Source organism: Rutidosis leptorrhynchoides, chromosome 1 (genome assembly GCF_046630445.1).
Source record: "Rutidosis leptorrhynchoides isolate AG116_Rl617_1_P2 chromosome 1, CSIRO_AGI_Rlap_v1, whole genome shotgun sequence".
Lineage (NCBI taxonomy): Eukaryota > Viridiplantae > Streptophyta > Magnoliopsida > Asterales > Asteraceae > Rutidosis > Rutidosis leptorrhynchoides.
The window spans coordinates 254306952-254333957 of NC_092333.1; the positions used below are offsets into that span (position 1 = coordinate 254306952).

Below are 27006 nucleotides of genomic sequence, written 5' to 3' on the forward strand. Positions count from 1 at the left end.
CGGTTACTACCGAAGATTTATTGAAGGTTTCTCTCTGATTGCGCGTCCTTTGACCGCACTGACTCACAAAGGGAAGAAGTTCATTTGGGAACCTGAACAGGAATCTGCATTTCAAACCTTGAAAAAGAAGTTAACCACCGCACCCATCTTATCACTTCCTGAAGGCAGTGACGATTTCGTCGTTTATTGCGATGCTTCGAAAAGTGGTTTTGGTTGTGTACTGATGCAACGAACAAAGGTTATCGCTTACGCCTCCCGACAGCTGAAAATTCACGAACAAAATTACACTACCCACGATCTTGAACTAGGACCCGTTGTCTTTGCGCTCAAATTGTGGAGACACTATTTGTACGGAACTAAGAGCACTATCTTTACCGACCACAAAAGTCTCCAACACATATTTGATCAGAAACAACTGAACATGCGACAGCGATGATGGATCGAGACACTGAATGACTATGATTGTGAACTTCGTTATTATCCTGGTAAGGCCAATGTTGTAGCTGACGCTTTGAGCCGAAAGGAGAGGATGGTACCTCTTCGTGTTCAGGCACTGAACATCACCATTCATTCGAACCTCAACAGCCAGATCGAGCAGCCCAAGATGAGGCTCTCTAGGAAGAGAATATATCTCATGAATACTTGAACATTCTCGTTTCTTGTTTTTAAGTTAAGGAGACTGAACTCCGATGCTATGCCGGAAGGATTTGGGTACCTCGTTATGGAGATTTACGGAACCTTATATTAGATGAAGCCCACAAGTCGAGATATTCGATTCATCCCGAAGCGGGCAAAATGTACCACGATCTTAAGGAACAGTATTGGTGGCTGAATCTTAAGAAGGATGTTGCAACTTATGTTGGTAAGTGTTTGACTTGCTCAAAAGTTAAGGCCGAGCATCAGAGGCCCTCTGGATTACTTCAACAACCTGAAATCCCGCAATGGAAGTAGGAAAGGATAACAATGGATTTCATTACTAAGCTACCAAAGAAGGTGGGCGGATACGATACCATTTGGGTTATCGTTGACCGTCTTACCAAATCTGCACACTTCCTAGCCATGAAGGAAACGGATACGATGGAGAGACTTGCTCAACTATACATCAAAGAGGTTGTATCTCATCATGGTGTACCTTTGTCGATCATCTCAGATCTCGATCCCCGTTTTGCTTCTAGATTTTAGCGTTCTTTACAAGAAGCCATGGGAACCCGCCTCGACATGAGTACTGCATATCACCCACAGACCGACAGACAAAGTGAATGCATGATTCAGACTTTGGAGGACATGTTGCGTGCATGTGTCATTGATTTTAGAAAGGCTTGGGAAAGGCATTTGCTGCTAGCCGAATTTTCTAACAAAACAGATATCACTCGAGCATTAATGCTGCACCTTTTGAAGCGTTGTATGGCCGCAAGTGCTGATCTCTTATTTGTTAGGCCGAAGTAGGCAAAAAGCAAATCACCGGACCCGAGGTAGTCCATGAAACAACGGAGAAGATTGCTCAAATTCAAGCTAGACTTAAGACGCCCCGTGATCGTCAGAAGAGTTATGCAGATCTTAAACGTAAAGACTTTGAATTCAACGTCGGTGACCGTGTAATGTTGAAGGTTGCACCTTGGAAAGGTGTGATTCGTTTTGGAAAACGTGGATAGTTAAACCCACGATACATTGGTCCTTTTGAAATCTTGGAGCGTGTTGGACCTGTTGCTTACCGTTTGGATCTTCCGACTCAATTGAGCTCAGTTCATCCTACCTTTCATGTATCGAATTTGAAGAAGTGTCTTGCTGAACCGGAACATGTCATACCACTGGAAGAACTTACGATTGATGATAAACTCCACTTCGTGGAAGAGCCTGTTGAAATTATGGACCGTGACATCAAAAATTTGAAACGCAACAAGATTCCGATCGTCCGAGTGCGATGGAATGCCAAACGAGGACCCGAGTTTACCTGGGAACGAGAGGATCAAATGATGCAGAAGTATCCTCACCTTTTTCCGACTCCTCCATCTACCTCAGCTTAAAATTTTGGGATGAAATTTTCTTTAACAGGTGGGTAATGTAACGACCCTGGTTTTTCCAACATTTACTTATTAATATTTATTATTAATACTTGTGATTTAATAAATGTATTTTATTACATCTACTTGTTACCATACATGACTTTAAATGCCCGACACGTCTTTGTGACACACGAACTTTTCACGAATAATATTTCGGATATTATTTGCATTCATGATTAAGTTTTATTAATCATTTTTAATTAACTAAGGTTACTAGTTAATTACTTGGGCTTTGTTGGATTAATTTATTAATTACTTGAACTTGGGCTTTTATTAATGTTAGTGGACTTAGAAGTCTACCCTACTTATCTTAATAGACTAATTAGCCCATCTTTCATGTAAATATCACTTTAAGGCTTAACTAGTTTGATTAGTGCATATGGAATCTAGTTAAATGTATCATTACATATCTTCCCCATGCAACTTGACTTTATCACCATTTTAAGCTACATACATGCAAGTATCTTGTGGGTTTTTCCCTTCCCCCTTTCCCTTGGAAAACAGTCGGCTAGCATAGGGAGGAGGGAGTTCAAAATCTTTTTTTTTTGTACTACTTACTCACTAGTTTACTTCACTTCTCACTTACACACTTACTTGCATTTTTCTCTCAAGCTTTTTCTCTCATTTTGCTCTCTACTTTGTAAGTAACATGAGCCTTATTTCTCTTCTTTCTTTCCTTCAAAAACCATAGCAAGCATTCATCATCATCATTCTTTGATTGTTGTTTTGTTACTTGTTCTTAGTTGTTGTTACTTACTAGTTGAAAGAATCAAACTTTCTAGTTTGTTCTTCATTTTATCTTGTTCATACAAGAACATACAAGAACAAAACTTTCTAGTTTATGTTCTACACTTAATGTTTTAAAAGATTGTAAGTTCATGAGTTATAATCATACTTGTGTTCATGATGTAAACTTAAAGTTTACTTTCTTAAGGATCAAAGCTTAGGCTTGAATCTTTCCAAGTATGAACAACCATGAACTTATTACTTGTAGATTTAACTTACTTCTTCATTTTATGTACTTTAAAGTTATGATTTGGTCAAGTGTTACTAGTTAATCTTGATCTCATATTTCTTGGAACTAAAAGTTAACTTTGTAAGTTTAAGAACATGGAAGTATAACTTTTTAGTTTTAACTTCATATACTTGTGTTGGATTTAACTTAAGAACTTTAGATCTAGACTTTTGGGTCTAGGATCTTCAAGATCTAAATAAGAACTATGTTTTACAACTTAAGATCTTGTTTTCTTAAGTTTATTTTCAAGTTTGTAGTTTAATATTACTTTTATAACTCTTGTATGTGTTGGATCTAAGATCTCGATGTAACTTTGGTTCATCAAACATCATACAACTCCTAAGTGAGTTGTTCTACATATCTTAGACTTACACTTAGTGTCATGATAGTCAAAACTTGGTTAATATTACCTTTAGAGTTCATGTATGTGTCGGATCTAAGATGTTGATGTAACTTTGGTTTATCAAACTACATACAACACCTAATTGAGTTGTGCAACTTATCTTAGACTTACACTTGTGTTACGATGGTCAAAACTTGGTAAAGATGATGTAAACACATCAACGAGTTGTACACTTGAAGCTATATGCATCAAGGATGAGAACCGTGATGAAAATCAAGCACCAAGAACCCACTGGAACACATTGTTTACTGTTTTCTGGAACTGATCAGAATACCTGGGCTACTGTAAAATTGATTTTCCGTTAGCTCTGTTTGAGTAGATAATTTTTCGTTTAAGACTAGTCTTAATCCGAGTTACAGTTTAGGATCTATGGCCCTCCGAACGTCACTATGTCCTTTTAACGTTGTGCTGAAAATTCTGACCTACTCGCACTTAAACCGTCGTCACGGTCAAACAACGATGAGTTTGCTTCTGGAATTTTTACAGCAACTAAATGACTCATATACGGAGCCATGGCCACTGGTATCACCTTATTTCAGTAGGTATAGAGGCTGTGGTGACGGATCCAAGTCAGCCTTGGTTTTAAACTCTTCTCTTGAACAAAACTTACTTTATAATTTTTGTTTAATGATGAATGATGATGACCCTTAAGACCTAATTTACATACTTTTAAACCTATTGGAACGATTTACTGACTTAGTAATATTTGACTTAGGTTGAGGACTTTCCGGACCTACATACTTGCTTACTTTCCGACTCAACATTACTACTACTTTACCACTGTGAGTTATAGCATCCCTTTTTACTTTAACTATTTTGGGAACTGAGAATACATGCGCATTTTACGTTTTACATACTAGGCATGAGTACTTAAACTTTATATATGTGTGGGTTATACAACGGCATAAACTTCCCCTTAGCTCGGTAACGTTTAGTCATTGGTCTTTGAACCGGTGAACGCGAATCTTAGATATGTATCCATAGGGTTTGACATCCCCACTCGGGCTAGTAGCGCTAGCATTTAACGGGTGTTTAATACTTCATAAATATACGCACTCGTCAAGTGTACTTTTAGGGGGTGATAAACGTTAAGTTAGTTACCAAGTGCCCACGGTTAAACATATACTTTACATACTATTTTGAAACGCTCTTTGAAGCACTGAAATCTCGTGGCCTACATTACATAATGTTATACTTAAACTATAGCTCACCAACCTTTGTGTTGACGTTTTTAAGCATGTTTTTTTCAGGTGCTTAAGGTTGCTTGCTTCCGCTGTTGTACTAGTCTTGCTGATTAGCCACCTGCTGCCTTGTTAGAGTTGTTACCACATGAAACATTTTATCTTGCATTCAAACTTTATTACTGTTGAACAATGATTTGTAACGACCTAAGGGTCACGTACTATTATCCTTGCTTCTATTCATTGAAACGTACTTTTGGTTGTTAAACATTGATGTTGGTTAAGACATCACCTTTTATCATGAATGCAAACGTATTTTTGAAATAGCATATAGTGTTTGACCTTGTAATGATCCTGTTGTTGATGATTCGTACACGATGGTTTTGTACGGGGCATCACAGTTGGGAATATGTGATATGCCATTTCGTCGCTCCAATGTTGAGTATTGATAGCACCTTCAAAGAGTTGTAAGAAATCATCCAGATCAGTAGTTCCTCCGTATACCCCTAGTGTTATTGGTATAACAATTTTTTTCAGAAGTGAATACTTCACAATTTTGTATGAAAACTTTTGGCTGGTGGCAGACAGCTCTACATGCATTTTAGCTTTGTTTAAGGAGATTAAGGTGAATAGGTTTTCCAATGTTGTTCCGTGAACAACGGGTTGTGACAATGAGTGTTTGTAATTTTCTGGTGTCGCCTGCACCAACAGCTTAGTCAGCTATGCATTCTCCTCTTCCGTAGTTACTCCATCTTTTCCTATATTTATTGCCAGCAAGGATCCAAAGCGTATCACCTCGCAGTTTTTGGGCCCAACTTCAGCCTGCTGCTTTTTATGATGTTACCTTTCACCGAACTTGTTTCTATACTTATCCAACACTTGGGTTTCCACATCTTTTGCAATCATCCTTGCTATCATGTCACTTTCTTCTTAGCTTGAACCAATTCTATTGGTTCCTCTAGTTGTTTTTCTTGAGAAATTGAAGTTCAACCTTCTGGCTCTCAGCTGAGATTCATCCATCTGCCTGTCTTCATCATTTGTCGAGGATATTCATATCCTCGTTAGTGTCTTATGCATCTATGATGTTGATTTTTGCTTCTGGATTTGTCTTATCTTTCATCGGTGGAGTATCTTTACTTGCCATGGTTTGGTCTGGGCCAGATGCCCCAGTTTTGAGTGTCGAACCACTGTTTGAGACTGTTGAGTTGTTCGTATCTTTAGACATCGACATTTGATCAAACGTAAAACTAATGGGTTTGGTTTGAGTGTTTAATTTGGGAAAAAAGTGGTTGATAAATTGTTTTATCTTTGGCAATCAAGAAAAACCCGATCAAAATTTGGATTCACGAGGGCGTATAATAATTAATCAGATTAACCTACTCTATCGGTTTGAGCAGATTAATATCTTAAGGGAATTGAACTCCGGTGATTACCGACATTCAATTAGAAAGTAATTGATTATAAATGCTTGAGATGATTTTGACAAAGTAATGGCGTATTGATTATTTGTTAGATTGTGTGTAATGAATGACTCAATGGGGTGTACTATTTATAGATGCCAATAGTTTGTTAGAGGAAATGCTGATGTGACACATGTCCCTTTCATGGTTGCAATAAACTATCGTAACAAACTTTCCCCAATATACGGGCTGACGTGGCACAGACACTCTATTGATTCGTGTGTTAATGCCCAAATATTATTATTAGTATGCGTGTTCTACAGGGTATGTAGTGACCCGAACTTTTCCATATTTATATATATTAAATGAAATTGATATTTACATGATTAAATGTTTCCAACATGTTAAGCAATCAAAATTGTTAAGATTTGATTAATTAAAATGAGTTTCATGTAGACAATTGACCACCCGAGTTGACCGGCGATTCACGAATGTTAAAACTTGTAAAAACTATATATATATATATATATATATATATATATATATATATATATATATATATATATATATATATATATATATATATATATATATATATGGATATATATATAATTAACATGATATTATGATAAGTAAGTATCTCACTAGGTATATTAACAATGAGTTATATACATAAAAATGAGATTACTAAGTTAAGAAACTCGAAACGATATATGTAACGATTATCGTTACAACAACCCCATACTAAATACATATGTATCATATTAAGGTATTGTTACACTATATTTAACATGATAAAATGATAATTATATATATCATTATGTATGTTAACAATGAACTACATATGTAAAACAAGAATACTAACTTAAGAATTTCGAAACGAGGCATATATGTAACGATTATCGTTGTAACGACATTTTAATGTATATATATCATATTAAGATATATTCATACATCATAATATCATGATAATGTAATAATTTAACATCTCATTAGATATATTAATCAATGGGTTAACTACATTAAATGAGATCGTTAACTTAAAGGTTTCAAAACAACACTTACATGTAACGACTAACGATGACTTAACGACTCAGTTAAAATGTATATACATGTAGTATTTTAAGATGTATTCATACACTTTTGAAAGACTTCAAGACACATATCAAAGTACTTCTACTTATCAAAAATGCTTACAATTGCATTCTCATTCATTTTCATCAACAATTCTACTCGTATACACCCGTATTCGTACTCGTACAATACACAGCTTCTAAATGTATTTACTATTGGTATATACACTCCAATGATTAGCTCTTAGCAGCCCTTGTGAGTCACCAAGACAAGTGGGAACCATCATTTGACAACTAGCATGACTTATGAGCATGAAAACAAAAACTACTAACCTTATATTGACTAAGCATTAGGCATTTTTTTCAAACAACACACACACATCACATTTCTTTGATTTTCTAATCCAAATTCTCTCCATATTAACTCTATCTAAGCTTAAGAACATCTATACTTCAGTAATATTGATCATCTAGGTCAATCTAGCTTCAATTACAATCAAGAAACATCATCATTCAAGAACACATCAAGAACACTTCACAAATACTTTCAAGCTTACTAGCTTACTTTCAATCTTGCAAATCTATTTCAATTGATCATCCAATCTCAAGAAATCTTTGTTATTTACAATAGGTTATCTTTCTAAATCAAGGTAATACTCATATTCAAACTTTGATTCAATTTCTATAACTATAACAATCTGAATTCGAGTGATAATCTTACTTGATCTTGTTTTCATGTCATGATTCTACTTCAAGAACTTTCAAGCCATCCAAGATTCTTTGAAGCTAGATCAATTTTTGTCACTTCTAGTAGGTTTACCTACTACACTTGAGGTAGTAATGATGTTCATAACAACATTCGATTCATATATATAAAACTATCTTATTATAAGAATTGAACATGTAATCACTAGAACATAGTTTAGTTAAATCCAAACTTGTTAGCAAACAAAGTTAATCCTTCTAAATTAACTTTTAAAATAAACTAAAAACATGTTCTATATCTATATGATATGCTAACTTAATGATTTAACACCTGGAAACACGAAAAACACCGTAAAACCGGACATACGCCGTCGTAGTGAAACCGGGGGCTGTTTTGGGTTAAAAAAATTAAAACTATCTTAATCTTTGAATTGAAAGTTTGTTTGCTGGAAAAATAATATTTCATATTAACATGATACTATATCCAAAAATCATGGTTAAACACAAAGTTGTGGTATGTTTTTCAAAATGGTCATCAAGATGTCGTTCTTTCGACGGAAATGACTACCTCTTTAAAAAGTGACTTGTAACCTGTATTTCCGACTATAAATTTATACTTTTTCTGTTTAGTTTCATAAATTTCAGTTCATTATGAGACCATAGCAACTTGAATCACTCAAAACGGATTTAAAACGAAGAAGTTATGGGTAAAACACAATTGGATAATTTTGCTTGTTGTAGCTACGTGAAATTTGTAACAAATCTATACAAATCATAACTTAACTAACTTATATTGTATTATACATGTATTCTAACATATATTATGTAATCTTGGGATACCATAGAGACGTATACAATGTTTTGACATATCATATCGACCCATCTATATATATTATTTGGAAACAACCATAGACACTCTAGATGCAGTAATGCTCGAGTTAGCTAAACAGGGTTGAGGTTGATTCCAAAATAATATATATACTTTGAGTTGTGATCTAGCCTGAGACTTGTATACACTAGGTCGTGGATTGATTCGAGATAATATATATTGATTTATTTCTGTACATCTAACTGTGGACAACTAATTGTAGATTACTAACGTTGGACTGCTAACTTAACAAACTTAAATCGTTAAAATGTAATAAAAAAGGTTGTGAATATATTTCAATCATACTTTGATATATTTGTATATGAAAGGACCCGTTCATATACATTATAAGCGATTCATAATAGTTGATTACATCGCGAGGTATTTGACCTCTATATGATACATTTTACAAATATTGCATTCGTTTTTAAAAGAAAAACTTTCTTTACAACGAAAGTTGACTGCATGCACACATTTGATAATACATTCAACTATAATTGGCTTAATAATAATCTTGATGAACTCAATGACTCGAATACAACGTCTTTCAAAATATGCCATGAATGACTCCAAGTAATATCCTTAAAAGGAGCTAATGCACAGCGGAAGATTTCTTTAATACCTGAGAATAAACATGCTTTAAAGTGTCAACCAAAAGGTTGGTGAGTTCATAGGTTTATCATAACAATCATTTCAATATATTAATAGACCACAAGATTTCCGTTTATAAATATATATACACTCGCAAGTGTATAAAAGTTTTCTATAAGTTGTAGGCACCCGGTAACAAGCCTTAACGTTCATGTTTTACCCTCTGAAGTACACCAGATCAGGTGTGTTTAAATAACCTCGAAGTACTAAAGCATCCCATAGTCAAGATGGGGTTTGTCAGGCCCAATAGATATATCTTTAGGATTCACGCCTACCGTACATAGACAAGTAGTTTAATGTTACCAAGCTAAGGGTATATTTCTTGTTTAAACCCACGTAGAATTAGTTTTAGTACTTGTGCCTATTTCGTAAAACATTTATAAAAACAGCGCATGTATTCTCAGTTCCAAAAATATATATAAAAGGGAGCAAATGAAAATCACCATACTGTATTTCGTAGTAAAAATACATATAATGTCATTTAACAAGTGCAAGGTTGGCCTCGGATTCACGAACGTATCAATATTGAGATTCAATATTGCAGGAAACTATGTAGACGCAACGGAGATGATAAACACTAGATTGACCTCACGAGCATACCCATGAACCATACCCATGAACCATACCCATCACCTCCATAGCTATAACCCATAATTTCCTTAGCTTCGACTCATTCAAAAAAAAAAAACTATTTTGAAATCACTCGGACAGCACTCCGTCGTAATATTTTATGTATACTAATAATATCTTGAAATAATACAGAGCAAATATATATATATATATATATATATATATATATATATATATATATATATATATATATATATATATATATATATATATATATATATATATATATATATATATATATATATATATATATATATATATATATATATATATATATATAAATCGATTGAGAGAGTTTAGAGAAATATATTTTCAAGTTTCTATGAAATAATGAAACCTATTGAATTCTATTTATAATAGATTTTTGAATTATTAAAGTAAATTATTAAAGTATGAATTATTAAAGTGAATTATTAAAGTATGAATTATTAAAGTATGAATTATTAAAGTGAATTATTAAAGTATGAATTATTAAAGTATGAATTATTAAAGTTAAAGTAAAGTAAAAGTAAAGTAAGGTAAAGTTAAAGTATAGTAAAAGTATAAAAACTATGTATGTATAATACGCGTATAAATATATATAATATTAATTTAAATCGTTATATATATTTAATGAAATAAAATATAAATATCGTTATATTTATTATACTGGTTAAGTAATGAGTTGTCAAAAGTGATTCTAGATATTTATAAAAGTTATATACGTTTTAATAATAAAGTTCTTTTTAAACTGAAAACATCTTTGTACGTTTAAAATAGATTAATAGAATATTATGGAAACAATTTTCCACTAACTTTTGTCTAACTTTCGTAAATGACACTTTATGTTTTTATTTATAAATAGCTTTACAAATTATTCTGAATATCGTTAAGAGGAATAGATTTTCTCAAATCATAGTAGACCTCTCAACAGAGACTTGTAATCATAATTCAATGTTTCTGATAATTCAATCATTTAATATATTTTTTTTTAATTTCGTCAAAAATCATATTGAAACAAATACGTTCGTATAAAGTATTATACGTTTAATACTTTATTAATATTCTCAAGTTATAATATATATATATATACATATACATATCTATTTATATATAACGGTTCGTGAATCGTCAGAATTTGGTCGAGGTTATAATGAATGTATGAACACAGTTTAAAATTCTTGAGATTTAACTTAACAAACTTTGCTTATCGTGTCGGAATAATATAAAGATTAAAGTTTAAATTTGGTCGGAAATTTCCGGGTCGTCACAGTATACATTTGTTATAGGTTCGTGAATCAACCCGTGGCCAAGTCTTACTTCCCAACAAAGTAAAAATCTGTGAAAGTGGGTTATAGCCCCACTTTTAAAATCTAATATCTTTTGGGATGAGAATACATGCAGTTTTATAAATGTTTTACAAAATAGACACAAGTACGTGAAACTACATTCTATGGTTGAATTTATTAAACCGAATATGCCCCTTTTTAGTCTGGTAATCTAAGAATTAGCGAACAGACACCATAATTGACGCGAATCCTAAAGATAGATCTATGGGCACTAACAAGCCCTAGTTAGAGAATTTGAACTGCTTTAGTACTTCGATTTTATCATGTCCGAAGGGAGTCTTGGAATGATGGGGATATTCTATATGCATCTTGTTAATGTCGATTACCAGGTGTTCACCATATGAATGATTTTTATCTCTATGTATGGGATGATGTTTATGAAAAATGGAAATATGAAATCTTGTGGTCTATTATTACGATTTGATAAATATATAGGTTAAACCTATAACTCACCAACATTTTTGTTGACGTTTAAAGCATGTTTATTCTCAGGTGATTATTAAGAGCTTCCGCTGTTGCATGCTAATTTATGGATAAGAGTTGGAGTCAGCATGCTTGTATAATATTGTTAAAAAACTGCATTCGAAGAATTAAATTGATGTGTAATATTATTGTAAACCATTATGTAATACTCGTGTGAAAACGCTATATTTTAGATTGTCATTATATGATAATCGTCGTAATATTTTTATACCTTTATCGATAAAATAAAGGTTATGGTTTGTTTTAAAATCGAATGCAGTCTTTGAAAAACGTCTCATATAGAGGTCAAAACCTCGCAACAAAATCAATTAATATGGAACGTTTATAATCGATATGCACGGGACATTTCAGTTGGTATCCGAGCGTTGGTCTTAGAGAACCAAAAATTTTGCATTAGCGTGTCTTACCGAGTTTGTTAGGATGCATTAGTGAGTCTGGACTTCGACCGTGTTTTCTTTTATAACGATTGCTTAACACTTTTTGTTGGAAACTATATATTATTAACATGTAAATATTATGTGATATATTAATCTCTTAACGTGTTTGATATTGTGTGATAGATGTCTACCTTTAGTACAAATCCCATCGACTCACCTAATAATAATGAAGAGTCGAATATATTTTGAGAAGATTCACAAATTCCCGAGGAAGAACCGAAAGAGGAGGAACCAGAAGAGGAGGAACCGGAAGAGGAGGAACCGGAAGAGGAGGAACTGGAAGAAGAGGAACCGGAAGAAGAAGAGGTTTCGGAGGAAGAAATATTAATAACTACATAAAAACGGTTAAATAAAAGAAAATCCTCAACCAATGGACCAAAGTTAAAAATGGTCAATGGTGTTTCCGCCAAGGAAGCAAAATATTGGGAAAATTACCAGTTTTCTAATGAATCGGATCCCGATGAGGATTCCGATGATGTTATAGAAATTACCTCTACCCAATTTGAAAAAGCAAAAGAAAACAATAAGGGAAAAGGCATTAAAATAGAAAAACCCGAGCCCAAAATCGATGAACTTTATGTTAACATGAAGTACCATGATGAGGTGTACCGTAAACACCCGTATTTCTTAAACTTTCACTATAACTCGAGAACATCTAAGCCACCAGGTTTTTCTAGACCATTTGAGAAAAGAACGGCTCGTATTAGGGGAGCACCATATATCCCTAGGAAATTAGCGAAACGAACCAAGTCCGAAGAGGAAGAAACAAGTGAGTCGGAATAAAGAGTTGTAATCATGTTGTGTAATATAAGTATTGTAGTGTGCTTGTATTTTCATGTTATATGTAAAAATTGCTTGTATTGTTTGTTAATTATCTTTTACAAATCCAATCTCCGTCTATTTTACAGTATAAAAACACACAATGGACGTTAAGGATAGACAACCGAATATTTTAGAAGACCTACTCAGGGACATGATTGATGAAATCTTGTCTAGAGTCGGTCAGAGTTCATCGGCACAATTATTTATGGTGAAATTAGTTTGTCAAACATTTGAAAGACGTTCCAGGCATGCCTTAGTTTATAAAAGGCTTTCCTTTAATAGATGGAGTATATCACATTGGGGAGACCATAAGTTACGCCGTGTTTTCTTTAAAGCATTGAATGTGGGGAACCCAGATGCAATTTTACGCTACGGGTTGAGAGCCTATTTTGACTCTACCTATCCCAACATAGGACTTCATTCTTTAGAAAGAGCTTCAAACATGCAACATAAAGAAGCATGTTATGTCTACGGATTAATAAAGTTCGCTTCTCACCAAATCGAGAAAAAGAACATAGGATTGCAACTACTAAATAAAACATTCCCATAAGTGACGGATTCAGTAATTGGGGTGAGAAATAAGATTTTTAGATTATTACGGGGCTGTTGGGCATTACGTAACCCCTGTCCTTTTGAAAATGTTACAACATGCTGCCTAGCCAACGGTCACAACGGTTATTTTTCACAAGACCAAGGATGGGAAATAATACTAGTAAAACCCGAATGCATGACTTGTTTCTGGACTTATGAATTACGTGTCTTTATTGCATTTGCTGAACGACTTGCGTATTAACTAGAATTGTCTTCGCAACTGCCTTGAATTAAAGTTATTGTGTGCTATATTTTATTCTATATGTAAAATAGCGGTATTGTAAGTTTGTAAAGTATTGTATAAAAGTTTGAACGCGAAATATTATTATCAGTTTTTCATTTAGAATTGTAGTAGTTAAATTGTATAGTAGCTACTAAGTATGAACTTAACGGGTAGGTACTACCCGAATTAAAACTATAAAACGCTAATATGAAGAAAAAGCTTTTATAAATAAGTTCATATTATGCTACGAAATACTATTGACTACTCTTAAATTCTATATGATTAACTCAATACTTTTGGCTATTTTGAAGGAAATGGCACCGACGATTCGTCAGAACTTGAACATGAGTGAGGAAGACTTCCGTGTTTTCCTTGCTGTGAACATAGCCGTAGTACAGGCCGCAATGCAAAATAACAACAATAATTTTGGTTCTAGCAGTGGAACTAATTCCACAAGAAATCGTGTAGGATGCTCCTACAAAGAATTCACTGCCTTCAAACCTTTAGAATTCGATGAAACCGAGGGTCCAATCGGATTGAAAGGGTGGACCGAAAAGGTTGAATCGGTGTTTGTCATAAGTAAATGTATTGAAGAAGACAAAGTAAAGTACGCTACGCATACCTTCACAGGTACTGCGTTAACATGGTGGAATACCTATCTCGAGCAAGTGGGACAAGATGTTGCTTATACATTACCGTGGTCAGCATTCAAACACCTGATGACTGAGCAGCACCGTCCCAGAAACGAGGTCAATAATCTCAAAGTAGAGCTTAAAGGATTAGGAACACAAGGATTTAACATTACCACCTACGAACGACGAATCACAGAGTTTTTCCTATTGTGTCCAAGAGCGTTCGAGGATGAAGAAGAGAAGATCGACGCATTTGTAAAAGGGTTACTAGAAAGATTCAAGAAGATGTGAGTTCACACGAGCCCGTCTCCATATAAAAGGCAAGTCAAATGGCTCACAAACTCATAAATCAAATTGAGGAACTAATTAAAGAACATGCGGCTGAAGAAGCCAACACGAAACAAGTCAAGAGAAAGTGGGAAGAAACCAGTGACAAGGGTCACCAATACAACAACAACAATAATTACAACCACAATCGCAACAACTATCCCAACAACCACAACATCAACCGCAACAACAACAAACGTCCCAACAACAACTACAAAAATCGTCCCAACAATAATAACAATCGCAACAACAACCATTTCAATAACAACAAACAGCAGAAACAGCCATGCCAAAGATGTGCAGAGTACCATCCGAATGTGTTCTGCACAACATTTTGCACCAAGTGTAAGAGAAATGGTCATAGCGCGGCAAAGTGTGAGATTTACGGACCGAAGAACAACATAATTAAAGGAACAAATAATGTCGTCGTAGTTTGTTATAAATGTGGAAAACCGGTCCACATTATTAGAAATTGCCCAAACCAAGGGAATACTAATGGGCAAGGCCGTGGAGGAGTTTTCAATATTAATGCGCAGAAGCGCAGGAAGACCCGGAGCTTGTTACGGGTACGTTTCTTATTGACAATACATCTGCTTATGTTTTATTTGATTCGGGTGCGGATAGAAGCTATATGAGTCGAGATTTTTGTGCTAAATTAAGTTTTCCACTGATGCCTTTAGATAATAAATTTTTACTCGAATTAGCAAACGGTAAATTAATTACAGCAGATAATATATGTCGGAATCGAGAAATTAAACTGGTTAGCGAAACATTTAAGATTGATTTGATACCAGTAGAGTTAGGAAGTTTTGATGTGATAATTGGCAAGGACTAGTTGAAAAAGGAGAGAGCAAAGATCATATGTTACAAAAATGCAATTCGCATTGTACAGGAAAAAGGAAAACCCTAAATGGTGTACGGAGAAAAGAGCAACGCGAAGCTAAATCTTATTAGTAATTTGAAGGCGCAAAAGTTAATAAGAAAAGGTTGCTATGCTGTTTTAGCACATGTCGAGAAAGTACAAACTGAAGAAAAGAATATCAATGATGTTCCCGTCGCAAAAGAATTTTCTGATGTAATTTGAAAAGAATTATCGGGACTACCTCCACACCGATCCGTTGAATTTCAAATAGATCGTGTACCAGGAGCTGCACCAATAGCTCGTGCTCCATACAGACTCGCACCCAGTGAAATGAAGGAACTCCGAAGCCAATTACAAGAACTTTTAGAGCGTGGTTTCATTCGACCAAGTACATCACCGTGGGGAGCTCCTGTTTTGTTTTTCAAAAAGAAGGATGGTACATTCAGATTGTGTATCGACTACCGAGAGTTGAACAAACTTACCATCAAGAACTGTTATCCACTACCGAGAATCGACAACTTATTTGATCAACTATAAGGCTCGTCGGTTTATTCGAAGATCGATTTACGTTCTGGGTATCATCAAATGCGGGTGAAGGAGGATGATATTCCAAAGACTGCTTTCAGAACGCGTTACGGTCATTACGAGTTTATGGTTATGCCGTTTGGATTAACTAACGCACCAGCTGTGTTCATGGACCTCATGAACCGAGTGTGTGGGCCATATCTTGACAAGTTTGTCATTGTTTTCATCGATGACATACTCATTTACTCAAAGAATGATCAAGAGCACGAAGAACATTTGAGAAAAGTGCTAGAATTATTGAGGAAGGAACAACTGTACGCAAAATTTTCAAAGTGTGCATTTTGGTTGGAAGAAGTTCAATTCCTCGATCACATAGTGAACAAAGAAGGTATTCAAGTAGATCCGGCAAAGATTGAAACCGTTGAATAGTGGGAAACCCCGAAAACTCCGAAGCATATAAGCCAATTTTTAGGACTGACGGGTTACTACAGAAGGTTCATCCAAGATTTTTCCAAAATAGCAAAACCCTTGACTGCATTAACACATAAAGGGAAGAAATTTGAATGGAAGGATGAGCAGGAGAAAGCATTTCAATTGTTGAAGAAAAAACCTATATTGTCATTACCTGAAGGTAATGATGATTTTGTGATATATTGTGACACCTCAAAGCAAGACCTCGGTTGTGTATTAATGCAACGAACGAAGGTAATTGCCTATGCATCCAGACAATTGAAGATTCACGAGCAAAATTATACGACTCACGATTTGGAATTAGGTGCTGTTGTTTTTACATTAAAGACTTGGAGGCACTACTTATATGGGGTCAAAAGTATTATATATACCGACCACAAAAGTCTCCAACATATATTTAATCAGAAACAACTGAACATGAGGCAGCGTAGGTGGATTGAATTGTTAAATGATTACGATTTTGAGATTCGTTACCACCCGGGGAAGGCAAATGTGGTAGCCGACGCTTTGAGTACAAAGGACAGAGAACCTATGCTGGTAAAAGCTATGAATATAATTATTCGTACTAACCTTACTACTCAAATAAAGGAGGCACAACAAGGAGTTTTAAAAGAGGGAAATTTGAAGAATGAAATACCCAAAGGTTCGGAGAAACATCTTAATATTAGGGAAGACGGAACCCGGTATAGGGCTGAAAGAATTTGGGTACCAAAGTTTGGAGATGTGAGAGAAATGGTACTTAAGGAAGCACATAAAACTAGATACTCAATACATCCCGGAGCGGGAAAGATGTACAAAGATCTCAAGAAACACTTTTGGTGGCCGGGTATGAAAGCCTATATTGCTAGATATGTAGGAGAGAATGTTTGACGTGTTCTAAGGTCAAAGCTGAACATCAGAAACCATCAGGTCTACTTCAACAACCCGAAATCCCATAATGGAAATGGGAAAACATTACCATGGATTTCATTACTAAATTGTCAAGGACTGCAAGTGGTTATGATACTATTTGGGTAGTAGTTGATCGTCTCACCAAGTCAGCACACTTTCTGCCACTGAGAGAAGATGATAAAATGGAAAAGTTGGCGCGATTATACTTGAAGGATGTTGTCTCCAGACATGGAATACCAGTCTCTATTATCTCTGATAGGGATGGCAGATTTGTTTCAAGGTTTTGGCAGACATTACAACAAGCATTGGGAACTCGTCTAGACATGAGTACTGCCTATCATCTACAAACTGATGGGAATATTGAAAGGACGATACAGACGCTTGAAGACATGCTACGAGGATGTGTTATTAATTTTGGAAATAGTTGGGATCGACATCTACCATTAGCAGAGTTTTCCTACAACAACAGTTACTACTCGAGTATTGAGTGGCACCGTTTGAGGCACTTTATGGTAGAAAGTGCAGGTCTCCGATTTGTTGGAGTGAAGTGGGGGATAGATAGATTACGGGTCCAGAAATCATCCAAGAAACCACAGAGAAAATCATCCAAATTCAACAGCGGTTGAAAACCGCCCAAAGTCGACAAAAGAGCTACGCTGACATTAAAAGAAAAGATATAGAATTTGAAAGGTGTTGTTTAATTTGGTAAACGGGGAAAACTAAATTCAAGGTACATTGGACCATTCAAGATAATAGACCGTGTCGGACCAGTAGCTTACCGACTTGATTTACCTCAACAACTCACCGGGGTACATAATACTTTTCATGTCTCAAATCTGAAGAAATGTTTTTCTAAAGAAGATCTCATTATTCCATTAGACGAAATCCAAATCAATGAAAAACTTCAATTCATTGAAGAACCCGTCGAAATAATGGATCGTGAGGTTAAAAGACTTAAGCAAAATAAAATATCAATTGTTAAGGTTCGATGGAATGCTCGTAGAGGACCCGAGTTCACCTGGGAACGTGAAGATTATATGAAGAAGAAATACCCACACCTATTTCCAGAAGATGCGTCAACACCTCCAACAACTTAAAATTTCGGGACGAAATTTATTTAACGGGTAGGTACTATAGTGACCCGAACTTTTCCATATTTATATATATTAAATGAAATTTATATTTACATGATTAAATGTTTCCAACATGTTAAGCAATCAAACTTGTTAAGACTTGATTAATTAAAATGAGTTTCATGTAGACAATTGACCACCCGAGTTGACCGGCGATTCACGAACGTTAAAACTTGTAAAAACTATATGATGATATATATATATGGATATATATATAGTTAACATGATATTATGATAAGTAAGTATCTCACTAGGTATATTAACAATGAGTTATATACATAAAAATGAGATTACTAAGTTAAGAAACTCGAAACGATATATATAACGATTATCGTTATAACAACGCCTTACTAAATACATATGTATCATATTAAGGTATTGTTACACTATATTTAACATGATAAAATGATAATTATATATATCATTATGTATGTTAACAATGAACTACATATGTAAAACAAGACTACTAACTTAAGAATTTCGAAACGAGGCATATATGTAACGATTATCGTTGTAACGATATTTTAATGTATATATATCATATTAAGATATATTCATACATCATAATATCATGATAATGTAATAATTTAACATCTCATTAGATATAATAATCAATGAGTTAACTACATTAAATGAGATCGTTAACTTAAAGGTTTCAAAACAACACTTACATGTAACGACTAACGATGACTTAACGACTCATTTAAAATGAATATACATGTAGTATTTTAAGTTGTATTCATACACTTTTGAAAGACTTCAAGACACATATCAAAGTACTTCTACTTATAAAAAATGCTTACAATTGCATTCTCATTCATTTTCATCAACAATTCTACTCGTATACACCCGTATTCGTACTCGTACAATACACAGCTTCTAAATGTATTTACTATTGGTATATAGACTCCAATTATCAGCTCTTAGCAGCCCTTGTGAGTCACCAAGACATGTGGGAACCATCATTTGATAACTAGCATGACTTATGAGCATGAAAACAAAAACTAGTAACCTTATATTGACTAAGCATTAGGCATTTTTTTCAAACAACACACACTTCACATTTCTTTGATTTTCTAATCCAAATTCTCTCCATCTTAACTCTCTCTAAGCTTAAGAACGTCTATACTTCAGTAATATTGATCATCTAGGTCAATCTAGCTTCAATTACGATCAAGAAACATCATCATTCAAGAACACATCAATAACACTTCACAAATACTTTTAAGCTTACTAGCTTACTTCCAATCTTGCAAATCCATTTCAAGTGATCATCCAATCTTAAGAAATCTTTGTTATTTACAGTAGGTTATCTTTCTAAATCCAGGTAATACTCATATTCAAACTTTGATTCAATTTCTATAACTATAACAATCTTAATTCGAGTGATAATCTTACTTGAACTTGTTTTCATGTCGTGATTCTACTTCAAGAACTTTCAAGCCATCCAAGATCCTTTGAAGCTAGATCAATTTTTTTCACTTCCAGTAGGATTACCTACTAAACTTGAGGTAGTAATGATGTTCATAACATCATTCGATTCATGTATATAAAACTATCTTATTCGAAGAATTGAACATGTAATCACTAGAACATAGTTTAGTTAATTCTAAATTTGTTCGCAAACAAAGTTAATCCTTCTAACTTAACTTTTAAAATCAACTAAACACATGTTCTATATCTATATGATATGCTAACTTAATGATTTAAAATTTAGAAACACGAAAAACACCGTAAAATCGGACATACGCCGTCGTAGTGAAACCGGGAGCTGTTTTGGGTTAGAAAAATAAAAACTATCTTAATATTTGAATTGAAAGTTTGTTTTCTAGAAAAAATAATATTATATGAACATGATACTATATCAAAAAATCATGGTTAAACACAAACTTATGGTATGTTTTTCAAAATGGTCATCAAGATGTCGTTCTTTCGACGGAAATGACTACCTCTTCAAAAAGTGACTTGTAACCTGTATTTCCGACTATAAACTTATACTTTTTCTGTTTAGTTTCATAAATTTTAGTTCATTATGAAACCACAGCAACTTAAATCACTCAAAACGGATTTAAAACGAAGAAGTTATGGGTAAAACAAGATTGGATAATTTTGCTTGTTGTAGCTACGTGAAATTTGTAACAAATCTATACAAATCATAACTTAACTAACTTATATTGTATTATACATGTATTCTAACATATATTATGTAATCTTGAGATACCATAGACACGTATACAATATTTTGACATATCATATCGACCCATCTATATATATTATTTGGGAACAACCATAGACACTCTATATGCAGTAATGCTCGAGTTAGCTATACAGGGTTGAGGTTGATTCCAAAATAATATATATACTTTGAGTTGTGATTTAGCCTGAGACTTGTATACACTGGGTCGTGGATTGATTCGAAATAATATATATTGATTTATTTCTGTACATCTAACTGTGGACAACTAGTTGTAGATTACTAACGTTGGACTGCTAACTTAACAAACTTAAATCGTTAAAACGTAATAAAAAATGTTGTGAGTATATTTCGATCATCCTTTGATATATATGTATACATTTGTTATAGGTTCGTGAATCAACCCATGGCCAAGTCTTACTTCCCGACGAAGTAAAAATCCGTGAAAGTGAGTTATAGTCCCACTTTTAAAATATAATATCTTTGGGATGAGAATACATGCAGTTTTATAAATGTTTTACAAAATAAACACAAGTACGTGAAACTACATTTTATGGTTGAATTTATTAAACCGAATATGCCCCTTTTAGTCTGGTAATCTAAGAATTAGGGAACAGACACCCTAATTGACGCGAATCCTAAAGATAGATCGTTGGGCACTAACAAGCCCCTGTCAGAGAATTTGAACTACTTTAGTACTTCGATTTTATCATGTCCTAAGGGAGTCCCGGAATGAAGGGGATATTCTATATGCATCTTGTTAATGTCGGTTACCAGGTGTTCACCATATGAATGATTTTTATCTCTATGTATGGGATGATGTTTATGAAAAATGGAAATATGAAATCTTGTGGTCAGCATGCTTGTATAATATTGTTTAAAAACTGTATTCGAAGATTTAAATTGATGTGTAATATTATTATAAACAATTATGTAATAATCGTGTGAAAATGCTATATTTTAGATTATCATTATTTGATAATCGTCGTAATATTTTTAAACCTTTATCGATAAAATAAAGGTTATGGTTTGTTTTAAAATCGAATGCAGTCTTTAAAAAACGTCTCATATAGAGGTCAAAACCTCGCAACGAAATCAATTAATATGGAACGTTTATAATCGATATGAACGGGTCATTAAACTAAATGACTTTAACATTTACATTCACTTAATACATAATACCTAAAACATATTATTAAACTGTTTAGTTTAAATAAACCCGTGATTCCACGGGTCATTTCAGTAGTATTTTATTATATGATGACGTTGTTGACTAATGTTACCGGCATCGATATATTTATGTTACATAATTATATTCTTCAATAATTATATTTGCAACCGAAAACCATAAAAATATTGCGTTTGATAAAGTATCTACGGAGTAATAAAATCAGTGAATTCAAATTTGAAATTATTAATCGATATTAATTAGTCAATGTTTTAAAAGAAATGAGAAAACTTGTAAAAAAAGGGAAAAAGATAAAACATTTGATTCTTTTATGGCGCGTAACTCCGAACCATAAACGACCTAAACGTCTTCCTCCTCTTCTCATGTTAATTAAATTATAAATTATAGTTAACCAACAAAGCCCAAAATTCTGGTTATATCTCCTCTCCTAAACCTGAAGAATTGCTTGTATATGTTTTCTATGGAAATTGAAGAAACCAATTCTAAAAATGGCAGGTACCTACGATTGAATTTGTTTTCAAACTTTTTTTGTAATTAATTTAGATATTATTTTTCTTTGAATGTAATCAATGTCTGTACCTAGAAAAATAAAAATATGCCCCATCACATGTTTGATGAAATGCCTCAAAGACCATTATTAATGATTTCATAACCTGCAGGATATGCTTTGAATTGTATAATTCATTAAAGGCGAATCCCGAAATGCCTTGTTAAGTTAGAGTTGATCATCAATAATCATTATGCCTTTCTCTAAAACACCTGAATTATCAGGTACATCGATCATTCGATATGTAGATAGTGTAAGAACAATTGATGATGTTGATGTATACCCTCGGATACGCCATGTATCCGTTCAGACGGGTGAAGAATTTTCACCTGAGTTTCTGCGCGAACGAGAGCCTAGATTAGACATACCAATCATCGAAGAATCACTCCAGATGTATTCTAATTCTTATACACCTGAAAAGATAGATCAACACAAGCGGACTACATCAGGATTGCCATATAATCAGAGTCAACAATTTGTTTATGAGGATGCTAATTGTTGTTCTGAATACAATACCAATTCATCAAACTCAACACTTGGAAAACAATTTCCAATTGAAATAGAGAAAACCGCATATCCAGATACAATTTCAGGTTCTTATCCTGGAGAGTTGAAATTTCTATGCAGTTTTGGCGGGAAAATATTGCCAAGGCCGAGTGATGGGAAGCTTAGGTATGTAGGCGGGGAGACTCGAATTATATCTATTAAAAGAATTGTTAATTATAACGAGCTCGTTAAGAAAACTTCTTCGATATGGAACAAACCTCATACGATTAAGTACCAGCTTCCTGATGAAGATCTCGATGCGCTGATATCTGTATGTTCTAGTGATGATTTTCATCATATGGTTGAAGAATATCATGAATTAGAACAAGGTTCTCAAAGGTTGCGGATATTTCTTGTAGCTTTAAATGATTCCGGGAGTCCTTTTTCTTTCGATTCCAGACCTGGTGAGCAGACCGATAGCGAATATGAGTATGTGATTGCGATTAATGGCTTGACGGGACTAAATTTTAAGAAGTGTTTGAATAAAGAAAGTCTTGATGGGGGTATGAGGGAATTTATTACACCTGGCGTGCCAAGTAAGGTTACAGATAAGACAGATTTACAAGGAGTGAACCAAACATTGTATGAGAACGCATATCAAGTTGACCAAATTAGTCAACAAATGGACATTTATTCGGTAGAATCCGGGTGTGAAAATTGTCCGGAGCTTAATAGACAATACATGGTATGGGAAGAAGATATGATAAAATGGACAGAAACAGATGATTCCAATTTGACTTGTGATTTAGAATTGCAAGAAAATCAGTACGCCAAATCAGCATCTAATAATGACATAATTTCCAATATATCTTCCACATTGGATCATACTAATTCTCAGAATCTGGGATTAATAAACATGACCGGTGAAATTGACTGCATTTTGAGCTCTAATTTGAATGTCACGCAAGAATTTCGAATTCCAAATTCTGCCATATTTGCTCCTGTTAGCTGTGATGTATCTCTCGTTGAGAGCTTCGAAGATAACCTAGGTGGACAAAGCGTATCACTAACCTCGGATGATAAAAATGCCGATGATATACCAAGATTTCCTGTTTTAGTTGAAGACGTAACTGATAATCTGGATAATCTGACACCTGGCATCCTGTCATCAACAATACCCGTTCAATGTATACAAGAAGAACCCCGTTCTGAGGGTGCAATTCCATTTAACAATCAGGTTACTTAGTTACAACCTATGAGTTGTGATTAACGAACCATCCAGTTTATCTAGTAAACTTGTGAAAATTGATTTGTTTGTACATTTTAGGATTCTGCATATGATAAGAAACCGAAGAATAAACTCATTGGTACTGCAATAGCTGAAGTGGAAGCAGGGATGCATGGTCTGCAGGTACTGTAAGTCATTCCATCTTATGTGGTGTTTTGTGCATTAAAAAAATAATTTTTTTTGACCAAAATATGCAGATTATAAAAAATGCCGATCTTGAAGAACTACATGAATTAGGATCTGGAACATTTGGAACGGTTTATCATGGGAAATGGAGGGGAACAGATGTTGCTATCAAGAGAATTAGAAAAAGCTGTTTTGCAGGGAAATCGTCCGAACAAGAACGCTTGGTAAATCCTAAGCCCTAAACCCTAAACCCTAAACTCTAAATCGGGCTAAATCTTGAAAAAAACTTCACATATGATGGAAAAAAACATTCGAAAAATAACATTCAGGAATAACATTACGCATGATGCATGTTATCAGTTTTTCTTCGAGCGTTTTCCCTCCAAAATAATAACATTCATCACAAAGTGTCTTTTTTAAATGTTCATATTTTCGCGTGCTTTTAATATTGGAAAAAAAAATTCGAAAAAAACGAAAAAAATAAATTTTACTTCCCCTTCTCAAAAAAGTGCTTCCCTCTTGATTATGACCCAATAAATATAATTATAAATAAAAATAAAATTATACTGAATTTTCATGACAGACCAAAGACTTTTGGAGAGAAGCGCAGATGTTATCGAATCTTCATCACCCAAACGTGGTAGCATTATATGGTGTGGTACCAGATGGACCTGGAGGAACATTATCTACAGTTACCGAGTATATGACTAATGGATCACTTAGGCATGCCCTTATGAAAAATAACAGGTAACTTATTTAAGTACATAGTTTTTTTGTCAAAAGGATATTTTTGTTATAAGGAAATGCTTAAACCTTTTCAGAGCACTTGGTTGGAGAAAGAAGCTCATAATTACACAAGATGCCGCAATTGGGATGGAATATTTACATTTTAAAAATATTATTCATTTTGATCTGAAATGTGAAAACCTGCTTGTCAATCTGGGCGATCCTCAACGACCAATATGCAAGGTACAGAGAAATAAACTAGGCGATAAACTAAAGTGACTATCTATTATACGTGATTAGATGGGCTTGATTGGTAGGGGATGAATGGGTTGGGTTAAGTTGGGTTGACCCGCATACACTATTTGTTCATTTCTACTTTCCTTGTGAATAATTAATGTGTTAACTGTAATTATAAAGATTACTATATTTTAGGTAGGTGATTTTGGTCTATCAAGAATAAAACGCAACACACTTGTCTCTGGTGGTGTTCGGGGAACACTTCCATGGATGGCTCCAGAGCTCCTGAATGGTAGCAGTACCCGGGTTTGTGAGAAAGTAAGGTTTATTTATTTATTTTTTATTTTTCGCTAAGATAACGAATTCTATAAAACGGGCACTTTCATGCATTTAATTCAGCTATTGATAAAATCAAAAAAATAATTAGAGTAATAGCTTTTATTTTTGTTCTTCTTTGATTGTTGTACAGGTAGATGTATTCTCATTTGGTATTGTAATGTGGGAGATCTTGACTGAAGAGGAGCCCTATGCAGATATGCATTGCGGTGCCATTATAGGTAAGCCCTTATTACTTATTTATCTTATTGATGTACTTGTTTGATTATTGATTAAGTTAGTTGATATATAAACCGATGCGTGATGTTATGAAGGTGGGATAGTGAGCAATATGTTGCGGCCTCCGATTCCAGAAGGTTGTGATTGTAGATGGAAGGTGTTAATGGAAGAGTGCTGGTCACATGATCCAGCTGATCGACCGACCTTCACTGAGATAACAAACAAACTACAAGCAATATCAGTCTCTCAACACTCAAAGAAACCTAGTAATGTAAAAGATGATACATTAAAATCCTTGTAACTTACCCTGAACAGGCTGTGTATATACTATATCTGAAAAAGTACAGAAGTAGAAAGTTTACCTTGTAACTCGGAAGTGTAAGTAAAATAACTTATTGTATGTGTTTCGTCTTGTTTCAAATATTTTAGTCCAACTTCTAAGTTACAGAATCAATACAGAGAAATATGATGTATGCATGCACTGAAAGCAACAGTGAGTTTTTGCAACATATTTTACAATGATGCCATAGTCCGAGAATTATTCCGAGAATTTCAAATATTAAGGCCCCTTGACTTTGAAAAAGCTTGTAATGCAAATCCTTTTCAGTTAACCTTTTAACCTGCAGTTTCTAGAATCCAAAGAATGAGAAAAGAACAACATGAATTTAAAAATAAGCTTGTATAAATTTAACATTCCCCTTCAACCTTATTTTTAAATAAATCAATTAAACCCAATCCTTCAACTAGAAAATGATGTTGTCTTATGCTAAGACCTTTAGTTAAAATATCAGCCAATTGATTTTGAGAATCAACCCTTACAGGTCTTATAACACCAGTGCAAACTTTATCTCTAATTAAATGAACATCAATATCAAAATGTTTTGTTCTTTCATGAAAAATTGGGTTTGAAGCAATCTGCATAGCAAAATTATTATCACGGTAAA

At 34.0% G+C, this 27006-nt stretch overlaps 1 protein-coding gene across 1 annotated transcript; it reads left to right on the forward strand.

Moving 5' to 3' along the window:
* Positions 1 to 22837: 22837 nt before the first annotated feature.
* On the forward strand, positions 22838 to 26373 carry LOC139897057 (uncharacterized). Its single transcript, XM_071879703.1, has 8 exons — positions 22838 to 24367; positions 24458 to 24541; positions 24616 to 24768; positions 25128 to 25291; positions 25366 to 25513; positions 25703 to 25825; positions 25977 to 26064; positions 26158 to 26373. The coding sequence occupies exons 1-8, from the start codon at positions 22838 to 22840 to the stop codon at positions 26361 to 26363; spliced, it is 2496 nt and encodes an 831-aa protein (XP_071735804.1). The 3' UTR covers positions 26364 to 26373.
* The last annotated feature ends 633 nt before the right edge of the window (positions 26374 to 27006 follow it).